General features: G+C 39.7%; 10 protein-coding genes, 1 non-coding gene and 1 pseudogene across 11 annotated transcripts, besides 3 other annotated features; 4 read left to right on the forward strand and 8 right to left on the reverse strand. All coding sequences in view use genetic code 12, as the record gives it.

The window, feature by feature from the left end:
- Positions 1-2,853: 2,853 nt before the first annotated feature.
- On the reverse strand, positions 2,854-3,645 carry CD36_15020 (annotated as a pseudogene).
- Positions 2,854-3,645: a sequence feature (in-frame stop codons, partial sequence, appears to be degenerate pseudogene;~Similar to C. albicans YRF1, (HPR5)).
- Positions 3,646-4,591: 946 nt separating this feature from the next.
- Positions 4,592-7,829: a mobile genetic element (5' truncated ORF1 + 3' truncated ORF2 (subtelomeric)).
- CD36_15030 (polyprotein of l1-like non-ltr retrotransposon zorro 1 (frameshifted), probable) lies at positions 4,592-7,865 on the forward strand (the record flags this gene model as incomplete). The annotated part of the gene is given in 2 exon segments (XM_002417937.1): positions 4,592-5,980; positions 5,982-7,865. Coding segments are annotated over 2 exon segments (3,273 nt in total).
- Positions 7,841-7,938: a mobile genetic element (partial ORF1 (subtelomeric)).
- A 2,282-nt stretch (positions 7,939-10,220) lies between these two features.
- On the reverse strand, positions 10,221-10,292 carry tRNA-Val (CAC). The gene has a single exon. It is a non-coding gene; the product is annotated as a tRNA-Val (tRNA).
- An 84-nt stretch (positions 10,293-10,376) lies between these two features.
- Positions 10,377-10,970, reverse strand: CD36_15040 (conserved hypothetical protein; the record flags this gene model as incomplete). Its single annotated transcript, XM_002417938.1, has 1 exon — positions 10,377-10,970. The coding sequence occupies one exon, from the start codon at positions 10,968-10,970 to the stop codon at positions 10,377-10,379; it is 594 nt and encodes a 197-aa protein (XP_002417983.1).
- Positions 10,971-11,035: 65 nt separating this feature from the next.
- CD36_15050 (esterase/lipase, putative) lies at positions 11,036-12,190 on the reverse strand (the record flags this gene model as incomplete). The annotated part of the gene is made up of 1 exon (XM_002417939.1): positions 11,036-12,190. One exon carries the CDS (start codon positions 12,188-12,190, stop codon positions 11,036-11,038), a length of 1,155 nt encoding a protein of 384 aa, XP_002417984.1.
- A 95-nt stretch (positions 12,191-12,285) lies between these two features.
- CD36_15060 (U3 small nucleolar ribonucleoprotein protein, putative) lies at positions 12,286-13,902 on the reverse strand (the record flags this gene model as incomplete). The annotated part of the gene is made up of 1 exon (XM_002417940.1): positions 12,286-13,902. One exon carries the CDS (start codon positions 13,900-13,902, stop codon positions 12,286-12,288), a length of 1,617 nt encoding a protein of 538 aa, XP_002417985.1.
- A 67-nt stretch (positions 13,903-13,969) lies between these two features.
- On the reverse strand, positions 13,970-15,280 carry CD36_15070 (alpha-1,6-mannanase, putative; the record flags this gene model as incomplete). Its single annotated transcript, XM_002417941.1, has 1 exon — positions 13,970-15,280. One exon carries the CDS (start codon positions 15,278-15,280, stop codon positions 13,970-13,972), a length of 1,311 nt encoding a protein of 436 aa, XP_002417986.1.
- Positions 15,281-15,456: 176 nt separating this feature from the next.
- CD36_15080 (conserved hypothetical protein) lies at positions 15,457-16,080 on the forward strand (the record flags this gene model as incomplete). The annotated part of the gene is made up of 1 exon (XM_002417942.1): positions 15,457-16,080. The coding sequence occupies one exon, from the start codon at positions 15,457-15,459 to the stop codon at positions 16,078-16,080; it is 624 nt and encodes a 207-aa protein (XP_002417987.1).
- A 4-nt stretch (positions 16,081-16,084) lies between these two features.
- On the reverse strand, positions 16,085-17,236 carry CD36_15090 (GPI-anchored cell wall protein, putative; the record flags this gene model as incomplete). The annotated part of the gene is made up of 1 exon (XM_002417943.1): positions 16,085-17,236. The coding sequence occupies one exon, from the start codon at positions 17,234-17,236 to the stop codon at positions 16,085-16,087; it is 1,152 nt and encodes a 383-aa protein (XP_002417988.1).
- A 416-nt stretch (positions 17,237-17,652) lies between these two features.
- On the forward strand, positions 17,653-18,288 carry CD36_15100 (NADH-dependent oxidoreductase, putative; the record flags this gene model as incomplete). Its single annotated transcript, XM_002417944.1, has 1 exon — positions 17,653-18,288. The coding sequence occupies one exon, from the start codon at positions 17,653-17,655 to the stop codon at positions 18,286-18,288; it is 636 nt and encodes a 211-aa protein (XP_002417989.1).
- A 9-nt stretch (positions 18,289-18,297) lies between these two features.
- Positions 18,298-20,442, reverse strand: CD36_15110 (conserved hypothetical protein; the record flags this gene model as incomplete). Its single annotated transcript, XM_002417945.1, has 1 exon — positions 18,298-20,442. One exon carries the CDS (start codon positions 20,440-20,442, stop codon positions 18,298-18,300), a length of 2,145 nt encoding a protein of 714 aa, XP_002417990.1.
- Positions 20,443-22,609: 2,167 nt separating this feature from the next.
- On the forward strand, positions 22,610-24,139 carry CD36_15120 (meiosis-specific transcription factor, putative; the record flags this gene model as incomplete). Its single annotated transcript, XM_002417946.1, has 1 exon — positions 22,610-24,139. The coding sequence occupies one exon, from the start codon at positions 22,610-22,612 to the stop codon at positions 24,137-24,139; it is 1,530 nt and encodes a 509-aa protein (XP_002417991.1).
- Between the last annotated feature and the right edge of the window lie 236 nt (positions 24,140-24,375).

The following is a 24,375-nucleotide window of genomic DNA, read 5'->3' on the forward strand; positions in this document are numbered from 1 at the left end:
GATCCCTTATAGCTTGAGAGCAGTTAACCTAGACTCCAATTTATGCTCCGTGAGTTCTGCTCGTAATTGTGTCTCATTGTCAATAACTTCCTACTCTTTCACTCTTCCCAATTTCATTGTCATATTCTTCTCTATTAATCATTTCTCTTGTTATCAATTTTTGAATTATGACAAGTTTAACAGTTTCCTCGACTTCTCCATGAATTGTGATGTTGATTTAACAAACTGACAAATTTGATTCACATTTCAACCAAAGAATTGAAGTAGATGCAACAAGAAGTTATTACTACTCTCCTGTGTGATTGTCTATTTTTGCTGAATGATGTCTTTTCCAATTTTCTAATATTCTGCCAATCTATTCCGGAACACTGAGATATAGCCATTGAATTTAAGCAAGTGCACCAAATTCATGCCTGTGTGATTGTCTTGTCTATTCTTCCCGGACGTTGTTTCTTTTAATTGTCAAATCTTCTGCCAATCTGTTTCTGAACACTGCAATATTGCCATTGAATCTATTGAAAGTGCTTTCCTTGAAAAAGAGCATTTTGTCTATTTCTCAACAATGCATAATGCATAATACAACTTCTTCTCGTATATTCCCTGGCTAGCCACGAAATCGATAACACTTCAAATTCTTGCAAATATGACTGCATTTCCCTCCACATGTGCTTTGATTAAGCCAATTGCATTAGATCCCAGATTAGTTTGACACTGAACATTACCAGACTGACAATTTTGATTGACATTTGAACCAAAGAATTGAAGTATATGCAACAAGAAGTTATTACTACTCTCCTGTGTGATTGTCTTGTCTATTCTTCCCGGACGTTGTTTGTTTCAATTGTCGAGTCCTCTGCCAATCTATTCCAGAACACTGAGATATACCCATTGAATCAATTGAAACTGTCTTTCCTTAAAAAAAAACATTCTATCTTTTTCTCAACAATGAATAGTACAATTCTTTTTCTTGTCTTGACCGATCATGTTCTGATAGTAACACTTCTTGTAGTAACAAATATTACTGTCTCTCCCCCCAGATGTGCAATTTCAGACCATCTTAGATTAAGCCAATTGTGTTAGATTTGAGTTTGAACATTGCCAATAAGTTCCATCCTTGCTAAACCATTTCAGAATCCAGCATTCCTAGCTAATATCAGTTCTGCTTTATTTCAAAGTTTCATGTATTCCGTTTCTCCATTTTCATATCAGTAGTAGCTTTATCATGCCTGTGATAGTGAAGTGACAAAGAAAATAAGAGTATTAGTTGATTGTTGTCATTTTTTTTTTTTTTTTGCCAGCTGTAAATGCTCGTCGACTCGCGAATTAGACAACCGGGAGAGTCGTTTCCTAATCCGGAAAAAAATGTTCTAGCTTAAATAAACATTGTTTTCTGTCTAAATAAACCCTCAAGAGATTTCCCACAGAAGAAAAAATCCCCTTTGATCTTTTTTAAGTCAACATTCTTGTAAAAATGAACCTAAATTCTTACAACATCAATAAAATACTCTGCTAGTCCCAGCTCTGATCTGCTCTAAATAGCTCTACATGTTAGCTAGTAGACATGCTCTCACCAATAGCTTATTATGATAACACGCACCATAGTCATTGTAGCTGATATCACGTTGCATCATACATATCTGCTCTTGAGACTATTTAAGTAGCACAATTTATATAGTTCACATACTACTCAATCAAGACACTAGTCGTTAATCCTTGCACTATAACCCTTTGTTGTTTCTCCTGCCACCTTGTTTTCTGACGCCGTAATAACTCAGTGAAAAAGAGCGAACCACACACAATATTCTACAAAACCCATCTTAATTGACCTAGCTACCCAACTTTAACCGTCCCATCTCTCCTGGCTCAGCCTCTGAACTCCTTTAAAGTTATACTCAAATTCGGTATCACTCATAGTTGTTTGTTGTTTACAGATCTACAAAAATCCGGAACCCTTTTTTTTACGCGTCATGTTGCAAAAGAGTTGTTGTGTGACATTAAAAAGTACTAACCAGTACTAACATCTGCTTATAGATTGCCCTCCCTTAATACCCACCATTGTACAGCAACAGGTCATAGCAGATACCTTTACTTTTATAAACTTCTCCTCTTTTCGCCGTTTTTACTTGCACAAATCCTGAAACTTTTAAAAACCAACGTTCCATTGACTCTTCTTGTTAATTGTTTTGCTTTTCTTCTTCTCTGATATCACTTCTAATCTTCATTGTTTATTGTTCAGTGATTCTTTGTTTAATTTTGCTAACAGATTTCAACCCAACCCTCAACCTCAAATAACTTTTCTCTCGGATTTTTTGTCAAGTTGAGCCCAAATCTTTTTTCTCGTCCGGATTTATCCCCATTTTTTGCCCTCCCTTAAATCCGGGAATTACAAAAACCACTCTGAAAGCTAGACACGACATTCTGGGAATTACAAAAAAAGTCGCGCGACATGTTTTTCCCATACAAATGACCATGTTTTTGTAATTCCCAAAAAAATCTATTTCTGTTCATATCTCTACACACACTGCTCCGATCACTCTCAAACCAAGTGCATTGAATTTCTACACACCAAAATCACCTACACACACCTCCACACCTCCTCAGAACTGGTACTTTTTGTTCTGGTAAATCTTTGTAATTCCCATTTGTAATTCCCAAAATTCCTTGTAATTCCCAAATCGCGCACTAACAAAATTCGCACCAAAAAAAAATTTTGTAGTTCCCAAATCACGTTTCCATACGTATGGACAGTTTGCAAATGCTTCAAATTCTTCCCTTTTTAAAATCAAGTATAAACTCATTTTAATAAGATATTTGAGTGCATCGAGTATCGTGGTCATATAACTAATAATTGTTTGTCTTGAAATTGAATAAAACCAAAGGGATTAATACTCGAAACAAAGTAGTGCCAACACTGGTCTTTGATAAACTTGGTAATATCTTCAGCCAACAACTCAGTACTCTGATAACAATCAACAGTAAACCGTTCTTGAACATCTTTGCAGTGCTCCAACGTTCCACTGGCATTTAATAAGGACAAAAATTTGCCAAATAATGTCGCATACCGGGAAAGTGTGTTCAATTGTATTCTTCTTATAAAACGATCGGTACCATCTCTAAACGCAACACTCGAACCGGTGTATGATGCGACTATTGGATCATTTTTGATTTTTTCATAAAGATACTTGAAAACTTTAGTTCCTTGATCAGCCAAACCAGTTGTGACTTCATTGGCATACAACTCTTCACCAAAAATAACATCACCAAAATGCTGTTGAATAACAGACCCTCGAGACAGCAAACCACGGTCACCAAAATTAGGTTTCATACTGAAATTAGTTCCCGTAACAGCAACCTTGGACGCATATACAATGATGTACTTTTGATTACCAAGCGAAACTTTTGTCCCCATAACCTCAACGCTATCAACCTCCATGGTTTTCGGTTGGACAATTTTAAACAAGTCGGTGTTATGGAGCCTGATATTCTTGTCCAATTTGGTCAACGGGTTGTCACCCAAACTTTGTATAATCTTTTTATTTTTTACTACATTGTATGACTTTATTTGCTTTCCTCAATGATCAAACCGTAGTAATATAATGTATGAGGACCAAGTCTAAAAAATTTATCTGAAACATGAAGATTGTACAACATCTCTCTTGCTGTTTCTGGCTCAATGACCAGTACCTCTTCTTCGACAACTTCTTCAAACTCTTCATCACTGTCTTCATATTCGTCCTCTTCTAAAATTTCATAAATTTCTTTAGTAGTATGGTCAAAGAAAAAATGTGTGGTCAAAAATCAGTGGTCAAACAAAATCTGTGGTCAAAGAATATGTGTGGTCAAAGAAAAAATCAGTGCTCATAGAAAAAATCTGCGGTCAAAGAAAATGTGTGGTCAAAGAAAAATCAGCGCTCAAAGAAAAATGTGTGGTCAAAAATCTGCGGTCAAACAAAATGTGTGCTCAAAGAAAACCTGTGCTCAAAAAATATGTGCGGTCAAACCTGTGGTCAAAAAATCAGTGCCCTTCAAATCTGCGCTCTTTGGCGCTACCCAAAATGTGGTCAACCAGAGAAAAAAAATGTGGTCAAAACTCGGCGCTACCTAAAAACATGTGGTCAAAGAAAATCATTAATAACATGCCTCACAAACAAGGTGCAATTATGGTTTGTTTTTCAACCACAAATTCATTGACCTAGCTAGCACTCTACCAGCTATCAATTCACCACCTCTTGTACTGCTCTTCCTGTGCTTTTCCAAAAACAACCAAAAATCACTGTTTTTCAAAAAATTTTGATTTTTCGGGTCGTGCGCGCAAAAAAATCATTTTTTCTCCTGCCCTTGAATTTTTAACCTTTTTCTGATCAAGAACAGATCTGTGTATATTAAAGTTATAAACCTAAAAACTATATAGTTTACCTCCCTGGGTTCTGTAGATTCATATGGTACCTTTACTTTTGCGCTACCACCAAAATTGGGCAAATTATAAGTGCTAACAAACATGTGGTCAAGAAATGTGGTCAAGAAAAAAACATGTGGTCAAGCTAACAAACTTTGTTAGCACATGTGGTCAAAAATGCGCGGGTAGCGGTAGATGGACAAAGCAATGTTGTATATTGCTAAAGAAGACAACTGCAGGGTCAATGAAATGAATGATGAAACCTACAGGGTCGAATACCACGACATAGTTCAAGAATCCAACGAATTATTTCCAAAACTCGACACTCAAACGGTTGTCGAACACTTTATTAAAAAATACCCAATGATTGAAACCGAAAAAGGACCAATCAAATTAACTATCCAAAACATTCAACATGATAATATAGGTATTTTCCGTTTAAGTCACGGAGTTCCAGACTGGCAAGTAGAAAGATACATTGAATCATTTTTCAACAACAAAAGCAAAAAGTGGAGATCAACATTAAAGCTGAGAGCCAATATACCAGTTAAAGGAGGGGAGGATATAGACTTTACAGTCTTGAAAAGTTGCAAAAACGAAGCAGTTAAAGGAAGTACTAAGTCAAGATACGGGGAGACCACCGCATCATTCTTTATGATTGGTTGGTCAGGGAACCGGATGCCAAAAAAGACAAGGTACTTTTGGAAAACCAGGAGATTAGACCTTGCCTCTACGGCTAAATTCTGCACCACTTGTCGTACGTTAGGTCACACAAGATGGACATGCACCTATGGAAACCACTGCTTCCGTTGCAATGAGAACTCTCACTCCACTGGTGGCCACTTTGCCTACATGGAGGCACAAGAGGCCAAGGTAGCAAAGACCACCGGTTATACACTCATATCAAAAAACAAAAAAAAGAGGAGGGTCCAGATCCCTGGATACCCACCAAAAAACTCACCAGCCAATCAAGGCCAAACTATTTCAACCAATCAAGGGACTACTAAAAACTTACCAGCCGACCAAGGCCCAACTACTCCAGCCGAACAAGGCAAAACTACTTCAGCCGAACCTGGAAAGGTTCAAAACACAAGTGCAATCACTGCCCCAACAGAACCTGTCTCCCAAGATGGTGTTCAAACTCCCAGTGAAAACACTGACCCATTTAAAACTGTTGTTACAAACTGGGTTCCAACCATCAGGGAACACACTGAACCGGTCGTTGAAGGCCTTAACAAAATAAACTACACCAACAACTCCACTGTCACCACACCAAAACCAGTAAAACCATTGGAAAGTGTGTGGATGAACGAAACCTCTAAGGAGGATGAGGAGATAACTATCTTGGAAGAAAGAAAAGTCCCAAGAATAAGAAAACCAGCACAAAACCCGGTATCCATGTCTTCTGAAGAAGATGATGAAAATGATGCTGATTATACTGATGAAACCATGGATGAAGTTTCTGAACAAGATTCAGAAGATGATAACATGGAAACAGAAGACTACCAAGATGGAATTACTAATGTTGATGTACCAGAAGAAACAATCAACCAATTTATTCAGATTAAAAATGAGAGTCAGTACTGAGTACGTCAACGTCGGGTCATTCAACTGTGAAAAGACCCAAAATGTATTAGCTCCACAAGAACTAATTGAAAAATATGACATTCTATTCCTCCAAGAATTGAATGAGTCAAATATAAAAATAATCAAAAAACTTAACTTACCAACAACCTTGATATTTTCTGAAAAAACCGGAATTATCATACACCACAAAATCAACGGACTTATCAAAGTCCACAAACAACATGTGATTGATATAGGAATTCAACTACCTCCTTATCTCAGTGATGCATTGGTTACGATCAATAAAAAGAAATATCACTTGATCAATACCTACTACCCAATCGCAGACAAATCAAAACAACAAAAGGCACTTACAACATGCCTATCCGAAAATTTAACGAAAGATAAACCCATTATATGGGGTGGGGATTTTAACCACATTCTCTCGAAAACTCTAGATAGGAGTTACGAGGGTGCAGACAAACCGGGAGAGGCTGGTTCGAGGAAACTATCATTAGAACTCTACCATCAACTCCAACTCAAGGATGTCTTCAGGTCACTATTCCCAACACAAAAAAACCACAAGAATAATAACCCTCATAACAACAGGAGAATTGACAGGTTTCACATCAGTGAAACAATCGATGTGGGGGAATTCCACCAAGAAAAATTAACAACAATCAAATCCACACATGACCTTATTGCAATCACAGTTAAAATAAGCAATAAACCAATTATTGACATGGGAAGACCTAGGTTTATCATCAGAGACAACCTTATGGAAAACCCATTGTTCATTAAGGACATTATCAAAAATAAACCAAAGAATTGGAAACAACTTAAACAAACAATTGCAAAACTAACCAAAACCAAACGATACAAGAAAGTGGAGAAAGAATTAGACTCGGACACCTTTGATGACTTAAGAGTCAGATTCGACGGCAAAACCAAACCAAAAAATAAGGCAATACTTAAAATGGAAGACGTGGATGGCTCTATAGCCGAAACCACTGACGAAATTCTAATAATTGCCAAGCATTTCATGGAAACATTGTACAAAAAATCTCCAAACATACCCAACAACATCACCCATTATTTAAAAGAATTTACAACCAAAGTAACCAACGACGAAAGAGCCAAGTTAGATGCTCCCATCACATTGAATGAATTAACAGATGAACTAACAGGAAAATCCGCCTCTTCTGCTCCAGGGGAGGATGGATTCAATTTCCGGTTTATCAAGATATGCTGGGATGTGATTGGACCCATCTTGGTCAACGTAAGTGAAGAAATTCAAAATAGTGGAAAACTCCCCCAGGAGTTACAAAACATCATCATCAACCTCATTCCCAAAAAAGGTAAATCAAACCACATAAACAATACCAGACCCATAAGTATAATAGATTGTGCCATCAGATTAATTAGCCTGGTCTATAATAGTAGGTTTCAGAAAATTCTCACAAATTATATCAGTCCAAACCAACACGGATTTTTATCCGGCAGGACAATCAGCGATGCTTCTCAGAAAATCCAATTGGTAATAGATGAAATGAACAAACACAAAAGAAAAATTAGTGGGCCGGGGGCAATCCTCGTGGATATGGCAAAAGCCTTTGCTTCATTGGACCACCTGTATCTCAAGCAGGTACTCAAAAAGTTCAATTTGGGACCGAGGACAATACTGTTTTGCATGGCCATAACAAGTGGACATAAGGGACAAGTCCTGGTGAATAACAAGACTTCTGAAGAATTCAAGTTGGACAGAGGGGTAAGACAGGGAAATCCATTGTCACCTCTTTTGTTTATACTTGCTTTAGAACCTTTGTTTTTTCAGTTGAACCGGAGAATCCAAGGGATCCACATGGGGAAAAAGTCGCGGGTCACTCGGAGACACATTCTCTAATAAACGCCTTACTGGCGCAGTCTAATCTATTCAACATAGCAGGCCATTGGCTTGCTCCAATGTTCTTCACGTATGTTACCATGTTTTCCAACTCCTCCAACTCACGGTCGGTATCTGCATGGGGCTCCATTTCTATTTCTTTTTTGCTTTGGCCAACTGGTGGCCGTACGTGCCCGTCTTGGTACTCCCCTTCTTCGGTGGTGGCGGTGGCAGCTCGTCTGCAAGATGCACCAACTTCTCTGCCATGGTCGGCGGGTTGGTTGTCATGATTAAAAACGAAACTTAAACTCTCTGAATGCAATAATATGAAGACGCTAGTGTTTTATAAACGAGCCTTCAGGGTGTACTTGTATGTAAGAACTGAACGCAAAGGACCCACTTGCTTTCGATGGTATATTGCCAATATTTGTAATAACATCCTCCATTGTTGAAAATGATAAATTTGGGATAACAATAATAAGTTGTCTTGGTAGTTTCTTTTTGAGAGGTGTTTGGCCCCCAACTGGGCCCCCTTCTGGTGAAGAGTAGTTGTTGTGTAGAATGAAAATTTTTTTTTTTTGGTTGTTCGTTTTTTCTTTTTGTATTGCCTGGTAAGTGCACACACCAATTAACCAAACCGTACGGATGCCCCAGCTTATTGAAAATTGGGGGTGCTTGTCACCCCCTCGGGATGTTGTACGGATGAAGACTGGTACGGATGCTACACAGCTACGGATGTCTAACTTGTACGGATGCAATCCAGGTGTAGAGAGAACTTGAACGGATGCAATTCAGGGTTGAGAAAACCTTTAGAGTAGTCAGTTTGAGTATATTTGTTGTAGCTTCACATGCCAACCAAAAACGCTATTGTAATTTCTAGATTGATATACGAGCCAGATATAGTTGTTTATTCTCTAGGTTTATAGACAGGCCAAGTAGAGCTGTTTGTTTTGAGTTAGAGAATAATCAACTAGAATTGTTCGTTTTTAAGATTGATATCTAAATCAAATACAGTTGATTGCTTGTTGTTTCCTTTCAAATAGACCTGTTTGCTTTTAATCGATTACAGTAGATTTCATTTAACTTCTAATCAATTGATCTGTTCCATATTTGTTAAGATCAAAACTCATTTTTGAACAATTTATCTCTGTATTTTCGATCCTGTTTCTCACAAAATATCCCCAAAATGAACCTTATCCCCATTCGATGAGTAAACTCCTTATCCTTTGCTCGTAACTTAACCGTTGCACTTCTCGATAAACATAATGGCAGCTCTACCAGCACTGGCTTCTCCTGCTCTAAGATCACCCTTATCATCACCTCATCGTGACTAACCTCCATCATATTTATTGCCATCCTTCACAAGCTTGTATTTTAAACTCAACCTCAAAACTTAACTGGATAGCCACATACCTGCCCTTTATTTCCATCTTCTCAAGAACGGCCTTAGGAATATAAGTTTCGATGTGTCCCGTTGAGCGCATAAGCCTCAACACTCTCCATATCGATCAGGTACAAGTCTTGCATCACATCTCCCATCTCCACAAACACGTAAAACTATCCTCAAACTTAATAGGGCTGCCCATGTAACCGTGCTGGCCAATCAAGTACAACGCAAACTCTATTCACATTAAACGTATAATTCGAGGATATCGTGATCCCACCTCCCTATTGATACTCTGGGTGATATCCCACAAGTGCCCAATATGGGTAGTGGACACACCAAACGACTCCTCAACATGATCCGGCACTATTGACTTTGCCATTCCAACATGTGTGCTTTCTATTCCAGTTGTTTTCGATCAATTGTGTTGAAATGATGAAATATTTTTTTTGGGTTAATCATAGGTCGTGCACTATTTCTAAAACGTATGTCTAATCCAAATCAAGTTATTCTCCCATGGGGGTGCTTGTCACCCCCATGTTGCGGATGTAGGATGTTCTACGGATGCTGGTTCTACAGATGATTGCCTGTACCGATGCAACACAGCAACGAATGCTTTTTACAATTTGCGTTAGATTAATTAGAGGGCTTGGTAGTCATTATGCAGCAACATAGTCGTCTAATGAGAGCACCTAGATGGTACAGTTTACCGTAACTAGATATTAACATGTTTTGGATCAACCAACGGGCTAATCTTTGATATACTTGTAGATTAGTTTGTCTGCGTGTTTTTCGGTGAACTTTCACTACAAAATAACCCAAAAAAAAAAAACGAACAACCTTTAGCAATCGCCCATCTCTTTGGTAATATACAGAGACAGCCGCTGTGATCTCATTACACCCCCTTCATCGAACACTCTTTGTAATCTTTTCATCTGTCTGTGTGGTAAAAAAAATACTTGTTGAGTAAAAAAATTACCCTTTCGGGCCAATGATCTAGCCGAGGATCGAACTCGAGACCTTTTCCGTGTGAAGGAAACGTGATACCGCTACACCACTAAACCATTTTTCGACATTCAAATTTGCGTGGTTAACCACACTATACAAAACCTATTGACAGAGTCAAAACCGAAAATTACACCCCAAAATCACCAAACTTGCTGCAACACCACAATATACACTGGCGAACACTGCCCGCCAATCGACGCATTATACAACTTGTACAACCCATTGGTGCCAGCCTGACAGTGCCAGAATTGAGTATCCCCATTAAGTGCAAGCAACAGTTTGCCATTCCACGAAACAATCGACCAACCTTTATTAAACAACGCATCTGGCTGCGATGGCAAATCAAATTGAAACTGGTGGTTGGCAACAATCTCTCCAATAGCTCCTCTCTGATTACGTAACACCCCCGAGGTAAGCACAATGTATTGTGGCGACTTTCTAACCTTGCAATATGCAGCCAGCTCACAGTTCCCACACGGATCGGGTGTTTGGTACGTGCTATTCCCAGTCAAACATTGCACGGTGGTGTTTCCATGAAATAACTGGCCATCACCAATCTCAAACACCTTATAGATAGAGTTACCTGTCTCCACACCCAAACTAAACCGATACCCAACACTATCAACCTCATTCTTAACCAATCCACCTCTGACAAGCACAAACAAGCAAACTAAAACTAAGAAGATCATTGCTGGGCAAAAAAAAAAAAAAAAATAAAAATTACATGGATACATCCCCCCTTTATATATACATCTCCTTTTTTTTTTTTTTGCAACCAATTGTTTACATTTTCTATACTCTATACTCGCTCATTAATAAACTTTGCCACTAAATTATATGCAAACTTATCCGTGAAATCCCCCTCAATTGCTCTCTGCGCCCCGTGTTTGCTAACATAATCCAAGCTCTCAACATAAACCAACCCAGCATGTATCCCACCGGGCTCAGTATAATACTCAACACTGCCCTTGATAATCTCGTAAAAGTCGTCAACCCCATCACGCAACACCTCTCTCTCTCCTACAATCATTAACGTATTGCCGTTGTTCAACGCAGCCACCTCCTTCCAGTGCTCGGCCCATGTCGTATTCGTAAACGTCAAGAAATTGTTAATCACCAGCTTATCGTTATCACCGGCATACAACTCTCCCATGGTAGTATCTTGTGCACCCAAATCGCCCCACACGTCACACCCGTGTCTTGGCGGAAGTTTGGGCTCGGTACATGGTTGCACCCACGGCGAAACTAATATCAACGTCTCCGGTTGCGGCAAGTCGCCAACACTAAACCCAACCTTAAACCCATGGCGGGCCAACTGGTCTTCCACTTCCTCAGGATACGCAATGGCTCGTGCTAAACTCAACGACATGTGGGCTCCAGCAGAGTCGCCCAACAACATAATCTCCTTATACCCCTGAGCCACCAAATTGTGATACGTAACTAAATGCTCATACAACTGTGTCGGGTACACAGAATCAAACATCGTCAACGAATAGTCCACCACCAAAATCGACGTCTTCTCTGCAGCACGATCATCCAACGCATAGTGCAACGCAGCAACAAAAACAAACTGCGACTCAAACATGTTCAACAAGTACCCACCACCATGAATATAAATCAACACCTTGGCATTTGGGTCCTCCGACTTGTGGATCCAAAAACTATACTCATCAAACTTCTCCCCAAAATGGTTCAACGCCAAAGCCAACGGGTGTTTCTTAAACTTGGCAATGACCCTCTCAATGGGCTGGTACACCACCGCCTTGATATTCTGTTTCTTATAGTTGCCCGAAACATGGTACTGCACCGACAACAACACATTCTTCCACAACGACCCCTGGAACTCCCGATTGGTACGCGAATACACCGTCCCAACAGTATAATACTGCAACACCGTCTTGGTCACAGTATATGGCAAAGTAACCAACTTAAGAAAAAAGTCAATCGTAATCATGGTTGGAAAAGAGCCACCAGATTAACTTTTTTTTTTTTTTTTTTTTTTTTTTTTTTTTTTCTTGTCGATTGTTTATTTTCGGCACTACACGACGACTACAACTTAAACCTATTTGAGCTCTGCACTCCCCCATCCTTCTTAAGATTACCTCTAACATCTCTCATCTCACCCTTGTGGCCAATCACCGTAACATTCTTTGCACTGGCCAACGTATCCACAACACTATCCTTCTTCTGGCGCTTGGCATCGTTAAACACCTTGGCCTTCTTTCTCTTCTTGGCCCGTCTCAACCTCTGTTTATCGTCACGACTCAACTCATCCTTCGAATACGACAACCCCGACTTTAACTGCACTTCTTTACCCTTATCATCACCAATCTTATATATCTCTTGTGGCGCCAACCTCGCTTCACTAGATACATGCAACGGCTGTGCATCTTCCATGCTAACCACTGGACTGACCTTAATATCGATGGTCTTGGCCTGATGCGGTTTAGGAATAAAGTGCGCCGAGCACAATGCATCAAGCTTATGAGTCACCTTGGTAAACAATTCGCTAATCTCGTCATGCTGTTTCTTCACCTCTTCGTTGATCGATTCCTGCTGCGCATCAACATTATTATACTCATCCTCATACAACTCAGCTAATGATTTGGACGATTTCTGCTCTGAAACCTCAGCTTTGGGCGCTTTGTGGAATTTCGAAATGTCGGTTATTATACGTCTGGGCAAATCATTAAACTCGTCCTCCTTAATACGTTTACGAATAAGGTCTTCCAACGTCTGGGTCGACTCCTCGGTTATTACTGGAACAGGTTTGGCAGTACGGTCAAATGCAATCTCGGTCTCCTCCAACAAAGATTCTTGGGGTCTCTCATTAGACGTAATCTCACCCTTCATTGTCCATTTCTTATCTGCAACCAATTCAGCTTCCAACTTGGCAATCTCAGCTTGGATCGATTTTTGTTGTTTCTCAAATGACGACAAGCTCTCTGCTGGTTGCTCATCTTCAGCAAACAAATCTAGCATGGCCGAGTTCACTGCATTATCATAATCCTCCTCCTCAAACTCTTTTTCCTCTTTGGCCGGTTTGAACTTCCCGGGCTTGTCGTAAAAATCATTGTAGTAATCCATCTCTTCCTCATCGTCTTCACTCAAACTATCAAAGTAGTCTATCTCGTCATCGCCATTATCCCTTTCCATTGCCAATACTTGTTTGTTGAATTGGTCAATATCGAAAAACCCATCATTCAAACCAAATGCATCTTTCTGGATAGGGTCAGTCAATGTTTCTGTCTCCGATTCTGGCTCTTCTGGGATTTCTTCTGATTCCTCTTCAAGTTCTTCTTCGGATTGTTGGTGCGGTTCATCTTCTTCTGGTTCAGATTCTTTCTCTTCTTCAAGGTCTTCCAGTTGCCCTTCTTCCTCTTCCAGTTGCCCTTCTTCCTCTTCTGGTTTTTCTACCACTCTATTTATCTCCAGCATTACCCCTAGCAACTCCTCTCCTACCCCATCGAGAACCATTTTTGTTTGTCCAAAAACCTGCGATGAGTCTAACCCATCTACATATATCTCATCCAACACAGAATACTTCTTCGCCAAAGGGTCTATAAACGACTTGACAAGCTTATTAAAAAACTCCCCATTGCTCTTTCTTAAACTAAAGATCTCATACGGTCTGTCGTATATCCTCTCAAGCGTATCTTCTCTCATGGTGCTACAAAGAAAGCAAATTTTTTTATTGCGATGGAAATTTTTTTTTTTTTTTTTTTTTTTTTTTCTACTTGGGTATAAAATACAAAATCTGTACAGCACTAGCATTCACTAACAAGCTCTTCTTGCCAGGCTGCGACGGATCGTCGTTGCAATAGACCGACTTGTCCTCATCAAAACCACCTCTAAACAGTTTACTATACTGGTCAAACGTAGAGCGTGTAGACTTTGAAATCAGAGTAAAGTACAACCCCTCATCCTTAGGATCTTGCAAGTACTCGTAAATATAATTCCCTTGCTTCACCACCTCATCCTTATACTCCCCAAACTGGTCACTCAACTCAAACGCATCAGCAAATCCAGCAAACAATAAATGGACATACTCTAACTTATTATTCCAGTGCCCATTGCCGTCATAAAAAGCACCACCAGAGTTCGTTGCCGCCAGCGCCAACTCCAGCGCCTTATCCAACATATCCGGGTCCCCCCTATACTTGTGCAAATACACAAGAGTGCTGATTGAACACCCCACAGTATATGTCAACTTCCCCTTATCGATCTGGCTCAAATCATTCTTATCTGTCCCATCGTAAAACAACTTATCCTTGGGATCCTGCAAATTCTTAAACATAAACTCCATACAATCAGTTGCAAAATCAATCAACGATTGGTCATGGGTTATATCGTATAATCTGACTGCAGCCAAAGCAGCCTCCGCAGTTGAAATCGACGCAATGTAGTTTTTATCTTTCCTCCAAATAATCCCACCATTAGGACCCTGTTGAGTCTGAATATAAGATATAATGTCCTGGGCATACCCCAAATACTTCTTCTTGCCCGTCATCTTATACGCATCAATAAACACCCAAGCAAGCTGGGCATTGTCATCGGAATAAACCTCAGCAGTCTCGTTGGGTGACGCCAGAAACGCTTTCGTGTTCGAATCATAGTAATCCATTACTCTGTCTAACGTAACTTCAAGACCAGAAACATCGCCTGTCTTAATTATTGCCTCCCCTAACACAGCCATCGTCCACAAAACAGGTAACGCATATCCATCATTACAGATCGAGTCTTTATCGTTCCACTTGCCATCTTGCGAAACCCAAAACCGTTGCCAAACTTTAGCCATGGTGTCATAGTATGAGTTGACAGTGACCAGTGGAGAACTTGCACTGGGCGAGACAGACGTCTCAACCAAACTAGGTGCTAAACTCTTGGTGGGGCTTGCCATTCCCCCAGATGTCTGTGTTCCCACTCCCGTATAAACCTTCGTGACAGTAACTACCTCGACTGGGGCAGTAACTACCATAACACGCACAGCTGGTGCACTCAAACACAATGGTATCAACACCAAAATTTTAAATAAACGATACATGGGTGTCAAAACCACCACTTTCCAACAATCATAGTCATCCTACTTCATTTTTATAGTTTCCTGTCATCTGTATGATTTTCCTTGATCTAATTTAGCTGTGAAACAAGTATAAAACATTCTTATTCGCGACATAAACAAAAAAAAAAAAAAAATTCCATTTCATTGTATTTTCCACAATGAAAGTATACAAACACCCTATACTAGTCAATCCTACACGTTGGCTCAGAGGGCCAAAGAAACATGCTAAACCATTATACCAGAGCGGTTATTACCCTTCCCTTAAAAGCAACCCCTTTGCAGCAGCACTATCACGACTCGACGCAAACTCACCGTCCTCCACCCTACCCATAGGAAATGGCATTCCATTGACAGTTAGCCATCGGGCAGATAACACGTACGTCCTAACACCAAACATACATGAAACACCTACCCAACCCAGTCGATTGCTCATCAACAGTGCTAGATATATTAAGTTGATAGTTGACCGGCCCAAGGCAATTCAGAAGTTGGTGCCCTTACAGTTTATCCAACAATGCAAATCATCCAAAGCAAGAGTCACCATCGACAAAGATATCGTGGAGCAAATAGACACCTTGTACCGACAGAAAATAGAATCGCTCCTTCCTGACTCATCGGAATGTGGAGACTATGGCATCATCCTCAAACCAATGGACGTTCCAGTACGTATCGATGGCGGTACCACATACGTAAACAGCACCTTCAACACCTTCATCAACTACAACACCCACCGCGACCTCGCACAGTTAATACTAGCGTATACTGACTTTGTTAATCTATAACTATCTAAATAACCCAGAGTGTAAGCACGCTCATAATCAAGTTTGTAATAAACGATGGCTGATAGCTAACTCCACTATTCTTCTTGCTTGTAGTTGCCGATTGGCCAGTGACTGTAGCCATTGTAGTTGCCACATCAGCACCAGCTTTCTTGACCCACGAGTTGACACTAGATGCACCAACAGTTGCATCAAAAGACGTCGAGTTCGACATCCAAACCACCGCATTCCCACTCAGGTCAAACGCAACACCACCACTCATAGTGCCACTCAAACTACGCTCAATATATGCTGGCGCAGCCATACCGGTCTGAATATCATCTGACCCTTGGTAGTCATGGATGGTGCTGTACAAGTGGAGGTACTCGGTCGAGTTCATCACCTCAAATATATCAAACTCTCCGCACCCAGATCTCCAGCACGAACAATTAGCATTCATTGAATACTGAGCAGTTCTTGGGATATGCGCATTCAAAAGCCAAATTGCCGGCATGTTATAGTTGGAAATATCCGTCGAAGTGTGGGTTTCGTTCGGCATTTGAAACTCAAACAAAAACATCTTAGTGGTACCATAAAACCCATGGTACGCAGGAATATCGCTTCGATAGACTCCACAATCATTGTTGTACCCGGATTTGCCACAGCTAATGTTGGAGAAAATCACAAACTCGTCGTTCGAGTTGATAAGTGTGTTTTTACTCAAAACAGTCGACGAGTCGGCTTTGGAAGTACCATCAGTACCGGCATACGTCAACCCAAGACCCAAACACGAGGAATTCTTTCCAGCCCTAGTCAAAAACGTGACATTCTCACTAGTCCCACTCGACCCTTCATAGTAGCTCAACCTCTTCCAATCACCAGAACTATCATCGCCATACTTGAACCCATCGGAAACATACGACGCAAACTTGTTCAACACAAGCGGACCACGGAAATGAACCGAAACTTCCTCATTCAATGGCGCATTGGTCCCAGAAAACGAAACAGGTGTCTTGTTAACCTCACATGAACACGAATCCTTATAAATATTACTCAACTTTTCAACTTGGTTGTAGGTACCAGAAAACCCAAGATTATTAAACTGGATAGCTTCAACTTGTTCGTTGGCAGCAGTAGCAACTGACACTAATGTTGATACTAGCAATGACGAGAATAACATGGTTGGCCAAAAAAAAAAAAAAAATTTCTTGGTAAATCTCGGCGATGCTGCACTATATATAGTATCTAGGGGATATCTAACAAGGCTTGGAAATCTCCTGTTTTTTTTTTTTTTTTTTTTTCCGCAAATTATTCTCAATTAACCCGCCCATTCTAGCAAAAACAAAAACACGCGCAATCCCAGTAGAAGCAAAAACCTCCACATCTTCATAGGTTGGCATTACTTATCTTCGTTTGGCATTGCGTATCACCTTTTGGTGGCGGTGCAACCATCCAGAATCGTTCTTTATTACACAAAATCTATGATGTCGCACACGTGACCGACATTGTCGCAAATCCATCCAATGGATTTCTTTGGTTTTTCTTTTTTCTTTTTTTTTTTTCAACATTTGAAACCACCTACACCACTAGTCTTCAATGCACCGGCTCCGCAAATACTCCTCATCATGTCTTCTGGAACAATTCCGACTAGCAATGGGAAGAACTGCATCTCAAGCAATGATATTGACTTCTGCAACTACAACCATTAACGAATTGCATGGCATGACCTTGGGGTCAGTATGTTCATTATCGGTGTTCCCATCTCCGCTTATACAGTTCAATTTGCATTTACCATCATACACTTCGACCGAATTGCACAAACACAAGTTCCTTGCATTGCACGTATTACCACCCACCAAAAACTCCGTTCATCTAAGTCGAATATTTGCCAAAGGTGTGAAACTAAACAAGGGCACCAAACTCGCTGCAACGAAAGAAGAGAAAATCGACGGCCAGGTGTTTCATGAAATGACAAAGCCATTCACACGTTTACAACAAGGCGTCGACTACCTGTTTTATGATATAGCTGGTGTACAAATACCGGTGCTAAACGACGTCGAAACAACATTAATATGCCAAACCCAAGACACCTTCCCTGTCGATAATCACGAAATATGGGTCGCAAGCGTTGTCGATATACTACACAACAAAACCTATTCACAAAAGTCTGGCGGAATATTATACTTTGACAGAGGGTTCCACAAGATTGGAAAATCGTTGTCTGAAGATTAGATATATATATTATGCTACTAATTCATTATACTCGAGAGTCAAATTTTCTGTTTCTTCGATAATTTTCGGCAAGATCGTCTCAAACTTTTCGTTGGTCCGCTTCATCCTCTTTGTAAATTTGGCCAGAATCTCATTCTTTTTTATATTCTTAATATCTGTAGACAAGTTGCGAAGCTCTTCCTGTTTGGCCGCTTGTTTCGCCATCAACTTCTGGCTCTTTGCACTGAGTGAGGCTAACTCATGACTGGCATTCTTCAATTCGGCTCTCGCGTCTTTCATACGTGACTCAAATTCACTATATGTCTTGTTCAACTCAGCAATTTCTTGTACTTGCATCGACTCTTTGCTCTTCATTGCCTCCTGCAATTCACATTCTGTTTTATTCAACTCGGCAATCTCCTTATTCAAACCTTCAATTTCATTCTCCAATTGCATCACCGAATGTTTTAACCCTTTGATCTTTCCAAAAATACGATTATCATTACCTTGGCGGTTCTTTGAAATTTTACTTTTAAGCAACTCAATCGAGTTCCGCATCTCAGTTATCTTTTTGTTTTCATCCTTCTTATACTTTTTAAGCTTAGCCTTAAGGGTTTCGGTTTTGTTCATTACCAACTCAAGTGACGTCTGCAAAGTGGCCAACGACGAAGTTTCTTTGCTCGACTTATTCATAATCTGGTTATCGTCGTTGGTAGTGTTTATAACAAGATGATTCAACACCTGCGACTGGGCCACGATATCTACCTCATACTGAAACAACGGGGTCAATCCATAAATCACAAGATACTCACCCACAACCTTGAAATACGACCATTTGATATTGTTTAATCTCACTTGGATGTCACTTGGTATTGACGACAACAAATGGAGTACAACCTTTGACGAATCAATCACCATAATTGCCATCGGGACATTTGGCTGCACTTCCTTGGTTAGAAAAACCCCACCCTCATTCTTCTTCTTTGTCAGTTCACCATTGAACAAGTTTGGGTTCTTCAAAATCGCTTTCACTGCAGCAATGATCGACCAAAACGGTTGCACAATAATGGTGTTCTCAATAAGAGTCACATTGGGAGAAATGGTGGTGGTTGTCAAACTTGTAGATGTAGTAGAACTGGTAAGCGAGGTGGTCGTACTGGTAGTAGTAGTCTTCATCGCCAAATTCGATAACGACGATGCCCGCATACGATTCTTCATAACCGACAACTTACTATTAAAAGGGGAGATAATAAAATTCTCAAAATTCTTCAATGCAACCGAGTAGTTGCTCGCATAATTTCCATTAAACTTGGGCAAATCCTTAATCTCAATATCCAACAACTTGTTGTTATCGACATTCACAGATATATCGTCGGTAATACTTGGTATCGAACTCTGAGCAATGGGCGATTTCCGAAACAACGCTTGGATAATGGTGTGTATGCATAGAAACAAATAAACTTGCACATTCCATTGACTAAAATTAAAGTTGGTGATATGCGCCGAGTACTGCAGGGTATTGAAAAGCTGGAACGATAGGTTGACCCAATTCAACACATAGTTGACATAGTTGATAATAATAAAACACACAATGGCATTTATCAAGTTGCTATTGAAAATACGATTCTTGTCATCGTACTGGATTTTCGTAGTAAACTTTTTCGAGGAGATCGAGTTGATATAGTTTATCGATGACGAGCCAATAAACTCACTTGCAACTATCGCCTTTGAAAGAATAACTAGATAGTTGAAATAGCTTTTCCTCTTTACCACTCTGCTCAAACCATAAAAAAGAAACACGTCTATCCCACCCATCTTGATAAAAGTCACAAACGAGTGTTTAAAACTGGCAAATGTCAATTTATGCAGTTGTGGCAATAAAAAGTTTATTAAGAATTTCCCACCCATAAAGTTAGACCCCAACATCAAATAAACCACCAAGAGCCCTAAAGACATGTATTGCGGGAACGAAAGCATAATGAACACCACAGACAATATATCACGCAAGCTCGAGGAGGAAGGGAAGTTGGCATTATTGTTTTGGTACTGGTGATGAAGATCGGATGTTGATCGCGAACGCATGCGAGCAGTGGTAGTTTGTAATATCTCATGGTTGCTGTTTGTATCGTGATAAGAGGGAGTCACGTTCCGGTTCGTCGTCAGAGTTTGCTGCATGACATGGATTGGGGGGAAGATACTCTGGTATGTCTTGTGGCGAGTTGATGAAAAATTATTAGTTCGCTTGATGCGTAGCTTTGAAAAAAAAAAAAAAAAAAAATAGGAGAGAAAATTTTCATTTCGGCTCGTATGAGAGGTAGTCCTATTTTGGGGTTTCAGAGTTATTCCTCTAGGCCTAGCCATATCAAAGGAACCAATGGCCTTAACGTGTCGTACCTTCCATATACATTTCTGACAAACATTTTTTTGGGGCAGATTTTTACCCAAAAAGCAAGTATAAACTTACCTTTTTTTTCTACACAAGTCACAAGAACCTAACCTTCCAGGGGAAACCTTCATTTTGTTACGTTTGCACAAACTCTTTGCCCACAATAAAACAACAGTCTTAACAACAAACGACCGTTGATACTGTCCTAGCCTTACTGTTGTCTGTGCTTGATTATGAGCACAAGATATCGACTAAACTTGCCCCAAACAATCGACTTTTGTGGTACTAGCTAACTTTTAGTGATGGCACGTACTTGTGAAAAATTCTAGTTTAGTGTTTTATACACTCCACTACTAACTCCTTCCCTTCAAGAACCAACAGCCAATCCTTGTTTATTGTGGCAAGTTTTTTTTTTTTTTTTTTTTGTTTGGAATTTGTACTTTTTTGGTTTTGTATTCCAACGGTTTTTGATATCTGACGGTGTCACTTTTCGGTCACACTGTTATATTCAAGATTTTTTTTTTACATTGCTACATCATGCAAAACAATCACACATTGCCTGACGGCTTAGCGCCTCTGATGTGAGATGGATAAATATGAAATTATAATATAGGTTGCCTATAAAAGTTTATTACGGCCATACGGCAATTTTGTTATCTCTGGCAATTGCATTGTTTCTAGTCTACCTAAAATCCCATTGGCTCACCTAATTCTCAGTAATGTCGCGTTTTTCTCCAAAAAAACCTCAATGTGACGCACAAGATATTAAATCTGCATTGTAACATAAAGTCATGACAAACAATTACAGCATTACATTTATAACTTACAGACCAAACTTTGGAACACAAAAACCCGCAGCGTCGTCGTTTTCTTTACAATCCGAAATTAAGTTTTTCACCAGTGTTTGTGTTTTCAAGATCTTATTCAAATCATATTTAGATAGTATCACCAACTAGACGGGCTTAGAAAAAACCCACCACAAACCTCCTTTCCTCGATATTGGAAAATCTTTTGCCCGAATAAACCTCTTATTTTAAATTGTACATGAAATGTACAAAACTTTTTTTTTTTTTTTTTTTTTTTTTTTGTGGCGATTTGCACTTTCTCTTCAAAATTTAATTTGTCCAAAATTTTTCTCTTTTGTTGATTCTTTTTTTTTTTTCTATATAAATTCAACCTTGACTACAACTCCAAAGATTAAGTTTGTGTTTATTTGAATAACTTTACTACATTCAACTCTCCAACGTTTGTTACATCCCCCCATCTTACCCCCCAGATAAACCGTTTGCTGCTAATTCCTCCAACTTGTCAGAGTCTTCTTTAAAAAAAAAGAAATTCAAAACAGTCAGTAGTGCACATTTGGATAAAAAAACCGAATTTTCAATCCCATCACATCAAACGGAACGACAAAAAAAAAAAAAACAACATTAAAATTTTTTTTCTTTTTCTTCCCATCTCCATAATACATTCCTTCAACCCAACCTCCTTTCAGAATTTTTTCGTTAAAGTAAACGGGAACACCATACCAACAGATATAACTTCCCTGATTGTACCAGAGTCTTGTTGACAAAGTTTCAGCGAAAAAAAAAAAAAACCCAACTTTCACAAAGTCTAGACAGCATCAACAACAAAAACTTTTTTTTTTTTTTTTTCTGTTTCGAATAACCTTTTCACGACACCCAGACGGTATTTATGAATCAAACTCTAGTCAGAATGATGAACTTACCTAACGAAGATCCTAACGTATCGAGCGAAGAGGCTGCTGCTGCTAATGTTGCAACTATTCACAATATCAAGAACGAGGATTCTATGCATCATCAATTTGGTCACCATCAGCCTTCCATTTATGATCAACAAGCCCAACAGGCTCAACAACACCAGCAACAGCTTCCTCACCATCCGATCCATTACCATGGTATTGCTCAGCAACAGCAATCTCAACTTCCTCATTTTGCTATGCACCCATCTGCCCAAGCCAATAACCACCAACACGCTCCACAGCCATACCAGCAGATGTCGCACTACAATGCCCAGCAAATGCACCAACAACAATTGCACCATCAATTAATGACCCCAAACCCATACCAACAACATTTCCAACAACAAATGCACCCTCAATTACACCATGAGGATCATTTGAATATGCATTTCAACCCTATGTCTTTTCAACAACAGCAGCAGCAGCAACAGGCGCAACAACATTTGCACCATTTCGGCCACCAAATTCCTACTTCTGCTCAACAACAAGGTCCAGCTCCTCAGCAACCACATTTGCATCAACAAATTCCTCATCCATTGTCACACCATCAAACCCCACAACCAACACCACAACCTTTGGTTCAACAACAACAGCAACAACAACAACAACTGCCTCAACCTGCAAGACAACCACGTCAAACAAAGAAACAAAAACAGCAGCAACAGCAACAACAACAAGCTAACCAAGACCGAGCCGACGCTCACTCGCAAGCCCAACAACATCATATGGCAATGTTGGCTCGTGCTAACCAAAACGATATGTTGGAATCGTCTACCAGAAAAGTCGCTCCCAGATCAAGCGACTTGTTCCGTGTTGGGCCGCCATTCTCTATCACCAAGCAGCACCAGCCAGTTTATTGTGTGGGAACCGATATGCCAGTGACACCATTATTGCATGCCCGTATTGATAGAGGGTTCGAAATGGGAGAAACCGGTTCCTGGATTGGGTACAAACGTAACTATTTTACTTTGGTTGCATCGTTTACATTGCAAGACTTTGATTTTGAAAAGTTTATTGGCAACAAGTTTTACACATACGACAAGATCAATAACAAGGTAAATGGGTTCCCACCCCATCACCCAAGCCACCCTCAAAACCAACCACAAAACCACCCAAACCACCCCCACCACAACCAACACGCGGGTGAAGTGAGGGTTCCCATTACTTACTTTGCCATTAGGTTAGTGGCAAAATGCTCTGATGAAGATGTTGCCATTTCATTAATCCAACACACTGCTAAAAGAGATAAAGGCCCACAGTTCCCACCACCAATCTACCCAGCAGTTCCATCCGATTTGCCTGATCATGAAACCGTAAAAGTAAGTTGTAATAAACGTAACAACAACAAGATCGAAACCATGAACAAAATCTTTTATTTCGATAGAGGAAACTACTACCAAGAATACAATTTGGATAGCTACAAGGACCAATCGATATTGAAAAGCTACCCAAGCCAATCCATTTCCAAAGTGGCTAGATTTGAAAGAATTCAATTTACCAGCTCTATCAGAGTTAAAAGCACCAACACAGCTGCTAGATACTTTACCTTGCATGTTGAATTATTGGGTATAATCGAGGATGAAGACTTACAGATTCAACCAATCTTATTAAGCTCAATTGAGTCACCACCTTTGATCGTCAGAGGTAGATCTCCTTCAAGTTACCACAAGGATAGAACTTCTGGTTATAGGGCTACAAACACTCCTACACCTACACCTCCACAATAACCAAATTACTTGTTACACTAACTATAGATTTTTTTTTTTTTTTTTGATGATGACGAAGAAAGGTTGGTTTTTTGTTTATAAAAATTTTGTATTATATTTTAAAAGAAAAAAGAATCCAAAGATTACAAAACATAAAAAAAAAAAATACATAAATACATACAACTTTGGACTAATTTATACATATACACTGATACATATAGCTTTCATTTGTAATAGTATTGCATCATGAATTTTAT

The sequence above is a fragment of the Candida dubliniensis genome, chromosome 2 (genome assembly GCF_000026945.1).
Source record: "Candida dubliniensis CD36 chromosome 2, complete sequence".
NCBI lineage: Eukaryota > Fungi > Ascomycota > Pichiomycetes > Serinales > Debaryomycetaceae > Candida > Candida dubliniensis.